General features: G+C 33.8%; 1 protein-coding gene and 2 pseudogenes across 3 annotated transcripts, besides 1 other annotated feature; 2 read left to right on the forward strand and 1 right to left on the reverse strand.

Annotated features, from left to right (window-relative positions):
- Positions 1–7,340: part of a mobile genetic element that runs on past the window's edge.
- Positions 1,428–1,640, reverse strand: TVAGG3_0898560 (uncharacterized protein; the record flags this gene model as incomplete). The annotated part of the gene is made up of 1 exon (XM_051251179.1): positions 1,428–1,640. One exon carries the CDS (start codon positions 1,638–1,640, stop codon positions 1,428–1,430), a length of 213 nt encoding a protein of 70 aa, XP_051086654.1.
- On the forward strand, positions 5,769–6,319 carry TVAGG3_0898570 (annotated as a pseudogene). The gene has a single exon. A coding segment is annotated over exon 1 (551 nt).
- On the forward strand, positions 6,558–7,288 carry TVAGG3_0898580 (annotated as a pseudogene). The gene has a single exon. A coding segment is annotated over exon 1 (731 nt).

Raw genomic sequence — 7,340 nt, forward strand, 5'->3', positions numbered from 1 at the left:
TCGTTATCTTTCAAGGTTTCTCACGCTATGATATTGAACTCATTTGGAAACAGTCAGGTATAACATTACCTTTTGAAGAAATTTGGGAAGCATATAAGTCTCTCATCTCTCCTCGTTCATACCTTGAGATTCATATCATGACTAATACCATTAAAGTCAAAAATATTCCATGGGAACGACCAACATTGTTTTAAAGTTTAACCTTCAATTGACTGATGGTAAACAAATTCCATGCATCTCTGTCGCCATTTCTGTTAATATTTTTGCTGTCATTCATATCATCCACTTCCCCATCCGTTAGCTTTTGAGGATATGCGTTAGAATAGCTGTTCTTAAATGAAGGCTTTTCACCTTTGAGAGCATAAACTCTATAACTTTCTGCATACTTTATGTTTGAACCTCCTGAGCCATCATTGACATAAATTTTTATAGGCTTCCACCCTTTGTTCATGTTCCTGCTTCTTCCCTTAGCTCTTTTGTTCAGTAGTTCTACATCTTTATACACAGCTCCTGTCTCAGTGAATTCAACAATATTTTCATTCGTTAGCTTTACATTCAAACCCTTGTCGAGTATATTGTTCATTTCATACATATAAAAGGTTTTTATTCTATATGAAATGAGAAGCAAATCCATCTTAGCTGGTGCCGTTAATGTTCCAATTGAACCAACATCAAATGTTGACTCACGAACGACAAACAATATTGTCATAAAGAACTATAGTTCAGAGTGTTTGAAAGAAAAAGAACCAGAACTTAAATCGTGAATTTAAACTCAGCTTCAAACGCTAACGCTACATCAGATGTTAAGTTAGAGTATCCACCACTGGACCAAATTCTTTCAAGAGAAGCCAACGACAACCCTTACACAAATGTTCAAACAAATCCTTCAGATAACGTAGACCATTACCTTCTTCAGTTATACCAAACAATTTTACTCAAAGACGATAAGAAGCTTTTGGTAAATCTTATAAGCAAGAACCAAATAATTCTAACAAAGGAGGACCTTGAAAATGTTATCTCACGAATAACAGGGAAACAATGTGTCATTGACTATCTCGACCCTGAAATCGAATGCTGTGGTCAAACTCCACCATTCATGAAAATAGGTAACATCCGCATCATTGAAACACCAGGAACTACAGGAGTTGAGTTTAAGTATAAATATTCGAACGAGTATACAAAACTTTCAACAGAATATAAACTTTGCTTGAAATATGTTTTAGTAAATTAAAGCAATTTGTAATATCTATCCAAAACTTCTTCAACAGTATCGAACTCATCTTCATAATGCAAACCTAATCTTATTGACTTGGTGCAGTTTTCACTAACACAATATTTTTCTGTTCTCTTGACTGACATAACTAACTCATTTGTTTCATCAAACAGCAACAACCAAAGTTCATGACCTAATACATAACATTCATACTTTATATTTTTAGCTCTGAGTTCTCTTGTAAGCTGTTGCATTTAATATTTTCTAAAAAGTCAACTTCAACAGTCATTCGCACTGGTGCCTTCAGTTCTACAGGCTCTCCTTGAAAGTCAACAAGTCTGAATTGCATGTCTTTCAAATTATGAGGACTAATGCGAACCCATTTACCTAAATGAGTTGCTATGACAGGAACGTTTGGAATGAACATTGAATTGACTGCATAACAGAAGGATTTATATTCTACTGAACCTTTACTATTAACTCCTGAAATGCCTGTGACATTAGCTATTTTAGACTCAATGTATAAACAATTACCATAACATACGTATGGAACAGATTTCATCTCAATCGTTTTGTCAACACTTTTCAAAGGAAATGTCATATGGTATGCACCCAAAAGAAGTTGTACTCTATGACTCATTCTTGGTATCTTAAACTCCTTCGCATAACTGAACTTCAAAACTCCTGCAATAAGTTTAACATTCATTAAGTTTTCTTCGTTATCCTTGTTTATTGTAGTATTTATGAGAGCATTTAACACTCCAGCTAATGTTTCCATCTTATATTCTACATTATTGTGAAATCTTATTTCGTGCTTCTTTCCATCTATTTCAATCTCCATGAAATCTGTTTCATCTGTTATAACGAATGAAGCGATAGTATTGAAGTCAACCATTCTGAATGCAAGCGCCTCATTCTGTAGACCTAAGTTTGTTTGTAGCTTTACTGTCCCGTATTCGTTTGGGTCTGTACTTTGCAAATAGAACAACATTTTATTCTCATTAAAATATGAGTATAGCTGCATATGCGTATGAAGCTGACAGAGCTAAACGTTTATATTTTGGTCAATACTCTCTCACACTTACTGACAAATATATTGTTATCACTGATGGAAATACTGAGAAATACATAACATGGAAGGACTATGAAAAGTTTGACCCTATTTTAACTCCATGTACTATGCCGTTTATAAAGGACGGTGAAATTATTGAAAAAGATAATACAACCGTATATAGGTCTGTTTATGAAGCATTAGAATATATGTTGAATCATAACCCAAAAAGATTTGACCCAAGCACTACACCATGTGCAATGCCTTTTATTAAGGACGGTGAAATCGTAAGAGTTCCGGATTCAACGGTTTACACAGCTGTTCAAAACAGTTTACAAAACATTTTAGCGAATATCTTTAATTCAGAAACTACAGAAATAAAATTACCATATAACAGATGCTAAAGAAATTAAATCAAAAACGACAACATTATTTACGTCACTTAATGATTTAATGACTTATATCATTAATATTCCTGCACCAACTACAGCATTTGATCCAAACTCGACGGTTTGCAGTGTACCTTTCATAAATGACAGTTCATTAATTGCTTTAAGGGATTCACAGTAAATGAATCATTAAAGGCGTCATTAATGAAAATCATTGATTTTAACTCATTCACGAATACATATAATTCATTCATTAATGTTTCATATGCTTCTAAAGAAGGTGAGCCAAAAACTATCGATAAAGCGGTGTATGAAATAAAAGCATCAACGACGAAATTGAATTCGTTAACTTTTGACGGTGATAGTTTCGTTAATGACATAACATCGGGGAAAACAATTTTAACGAAAGAATACTTAAAATCTCATGTTAGTGAGTTCGTTGAAATTGAAAAAGAAGGTGGAATTAAGTTCGATCCACTGAATTTCATTTTCAGCTTAGCGAATGCGGGTGTTAGTTTCGCTGAATGGACAACTATACAGAGTGAAATAAATGCAATATGGACGTTTTTGGGGTCAAAAGCGGGAATGGGTGAGCTTGTAAATGCTGCAAGAACATTAGGTGAAACAGGAAATTTTGTAGATGGTTTTAAAAGACTTGTTTCAAATGTTTTAACAAACACAAAGAAATTATTTAGATATACCGTACATAACGGACGATTTTCGAACAGATAGCAACAAACCCTCCGGTTATGGCTGCGTTGATGATGGTTAGAGATATAAAACCACGTAACGACGGGAACGAAGAACATGAACAACAGGATACTGGTCGGGTTATTCGAGACATTAAAAACGTGTATCCTGAAGTTATTGATTTATTTAGAGGAGTTAATGATTCAATTTCAAAACATTCTATAACCCTCGATGAAGAGAATAAATTAACAGATTATATATTCGTCATTATTGCAGAATTAATGAAGAGAATAAATGAAAAAGGAATTGGTGATATCATTAATGTCAGCGATGTAATGATGAAAAGAAATTTTGACTCATTATTTACAAAACCGAAAACAGAATATAGTCTTTATGACGTAATTACCGAATTAATGAAAAAGATTAATGATAATAAGAGTTCTGGCGGAAGAGTTGAATTAGAAGTGAATGATGTTAATGAGAAATTAGCCGAAAAAGCAGACAAAAATGAGCTTTTAGCTCTGAGTGATAAAGTCAAGAACCACGTTCATTATATAACTTCAGACGAACAGATTATAACGGACTACCATGGATATTTAACACGATGAAGAAAAGCGAAGACAAATGTTAATGAAAGAAGATATAAATTCATTCGTGCTAAAGGTTATGACATAAGCTGTACTGTACAGTATGACACAGGTAAAGCACCAGAAGCATTTGGTTATAACAATGAAATTTATGCCTCTACTTTCAATGTTAACGGTGTATTAGTTGAACCAAAATTTACTTTGAGAGTTAAGTCAAAAATAACGTTTGAAGATGCTATTAAAAGTAAAGCTGACAAAGTTGAACTCGAAGCAATGAACAAAGTTTTGAAATCTCATAAACACAACATCTCCGATATAAATGAACTTCAAGCTACATTAAATAGTAAAGCTGACAAGAACCATACACATGAATCCTTCACTACTGTTAGAGCAGACGACATAATATTGAACTATACCCTTGGTTCAAGTGCACCTTTAGAGAATCCAAGTACAAGCGTAAAAGATACACTAAACTCCTTAAATAGTAAATGTATGAACATTGAAGGTCATGTCAGAAACTTTGAAACACATGAACTACCAGCAATGTTAGATAAGAAAGCAGACAAAGAACATACACATAACTTCTTCTCAACTGTTGCTATAGAAAGTATTGAAGGAACGGTTGACGGAACTGATGGGGATGCATTATATTATAAACCTCCTAACTTTCCACAAGGTTTAACATCGAATGAAAACATAACAACGAAGAAAAAAATTAGCTGTAAAAATGTTTATGTCATGGGTGATGAAAATAATGTTAAATTCACTGCTCAAGATTTATATGATAAGAAAGCAGACAAAACAGAGCTTCAAACATTAAAGACTGAAATACTTCAAACATTATATCCTATAGGTTCTATTTATACGTCAATGAACTCAACAAATCCAGAACAGTTTGGGTTTTGGTGTGGAAGCAGATTGTAGACAAATTCTTATACTGTGCTAACTCTTCAAAGCAAACAGGAGGTTCGAAGAAAATTAAAGAAGCAAACCTTCCACCACACACTCATACAGGAACTACAAACACAACAGGTAATCATTCACATTCAATAACAAAAAGAGGTTATACAAATCTTGCAGCAGGTTCGGATAGACAGGGAATGCATAGATATGATATTTCAAGTGACCCAGTAGATTCAAGCGCAGGTATTTTCTGTGGAACCACAGGAAATCATTCACACACTTTCACAACAAATCCAACAGGCTCGGGTGAGATTATATGCCACCATTTATGACTGTATTCGCATGGTATAGAGTTCAATGAACGCGCTTGAGCCTTGAATAAAATCTTTAACTTTACATAAATGAGCTTGAAAGAAGTATTCGAACAACATCCATGGAGGTCATTTAAGAAGTTCAATGAAGCTGCAAAGAGTTGGGGATTTACTAACAGAGCTGAAGTGAAAAGGTTCTTTGACAAAAATGTTGTACATCAAACAAAAATAAACCCTTACGACTACTTTTTACCAATTTACTCCAACACTCCTGACGCATACCAATTTGACACTCTCATTCAAAGCAGAAAAGGAGGACATAAACCATTCCTCATCTTCATTAATGTTAACACTCGTAAAGCATATGCATATCCAATGAAAAATAAAGGAACTCGTGAAGTGTTAAGAGTTTTACAAAAGTTTGTAGCAGAACATAGCCCAAGTACTTTAACATCAGACCAAGACAGTGCATACCTCAGCAATGAAATCACAGATTTTCTCATTAAGCATAACATAACTCACTACACTACTGAAGACCATAACCATAACATACTCGGCATCATAAACCGCTTCATAAGAACGCTCAGAGATTTAAATCAAGAGCGAGACTTTACCGAAGAAACAATGAAACATTTTCTCGAAGTATATAATTCCTCAACACATTCTACAACAGGACATACACCAAATTCAATGACACAACAACAAGAAGAAAAGTATATACAAAAGAAACGAAGCCAAACACAAAATATCAGAAATTCAACACAATTTACCCTCATTCCTGGTACAAAAGTTCGTGTAGTTCTTGACGACAAACCGTTGACAAAGAAACGTTTAAGGTTAAGTAGAAACTATTATATCGTAGACTCTACGCAAGGTAATGGATATCTTATAAAAGCTGCTGACGACTCTATTGCGTTTTACCCTCGACATAAATTAGTTGAAAGTAGTAATGGCAAACTTGCTGAAACCATTGACGAAGCAAAGCGAGGAGTGGTTATTGAAATACTTGGCTACAACATAAACGATGACACTTATAAAGTAAGATATGAAGGAGGCGTTGAAGATGTTATACCATCTAAGAACTTGAGAGAGTCAAAGCAACACATCTGGGACCATTAGAGCGGGAGTACTGGAAAGACAAAAATAAGCCAGAAAGAATAAGAAAATTCTTCTAAACTTTTTCATTAGATGTAAATCAGACATGAATGAGAACAGTCATGATATCATTAATGGTACCATTTATTTTTGTCATAAATTTACACCAAAAATATATTTTAGGTGAAGAGGTGAGATCTCACCCGTTTTTCACCTCTTTTTCACCCTCACGTAAATTTTCATTTTCATGAATTTCCTTAAGATAGAAAAAATAAAGTTAGTTTTATTTTTATTTATTTTTTTATTTTGTATAAAGATATGATTTCAACAATCGGCACAACAACAATTCAAGCCAACAACTACAGCACCAAACTCGTAGTCATGAATCCTACGTCAATGTTGGTAGAGATGAAAAACTTCATTCCTTCTTCATATACTTTCGAAACAAAAATCCAGAAGATAAAGCAAGAACTGTTAACAAGTAATTTAGACTGTACCGCACAGGATGAAGAAAATGAAGAATATCTTTATGACATGCAGGACCTCATCGACCATTTACCTAAACTACCTGAAATTCAGCAACAAAAACTAACCATTCCCGAATTTGACGAAATTGAAGTCAAAGCAACTGACTCGTAGAAATAAAGAAGTTCATACGAAAGGTAAACTATGAGTTTCTAGGATATCATTGCAACCATAAAGTTATGGACAAAGATTGCGACATGGTTTATAAAAATATTTCTGACCTTTACAAATCCGAAGAATTTAAGACATACGATAACTTTGTTTCATTAGTTGCAAATGTGTATGGCAGATAAGAGATAAAGATAGAAGAGGTAAGGTATGGAATGAACAGATAAAACCAGCAGCTTTTGAGTTAAAGAAAACCATTGACGCCTTAGTTGTTCTAGCTGGTTTTATTTCAATGTATAACGCAAAAATGAATCCGCAATGTTCAAAATGTAAAGCAGCAATAGAAATATAACTACTCAGTCAAAGAGATAGAAAGAATGCGAAACGACTATGCAGACTTAAAGAAAGAAGCAGAAAAGCCAGCAGAAGATAAAATGGATATGTTGACATTTCTTAATAAAAACTATC

The sequence above is a fragment of the Trichomonas vaginalis genome, chromosome VI (assembly GCF_026262505.1).
Source record: "Trichomonas vaginalis G3 chromosome VI, whole genome shotgun sequence".
NCBI lineage: Eukaryota > Parabasalia > Trichomonadida > Trichomonadidae > Trichomonas > Trichomonas vaginalis.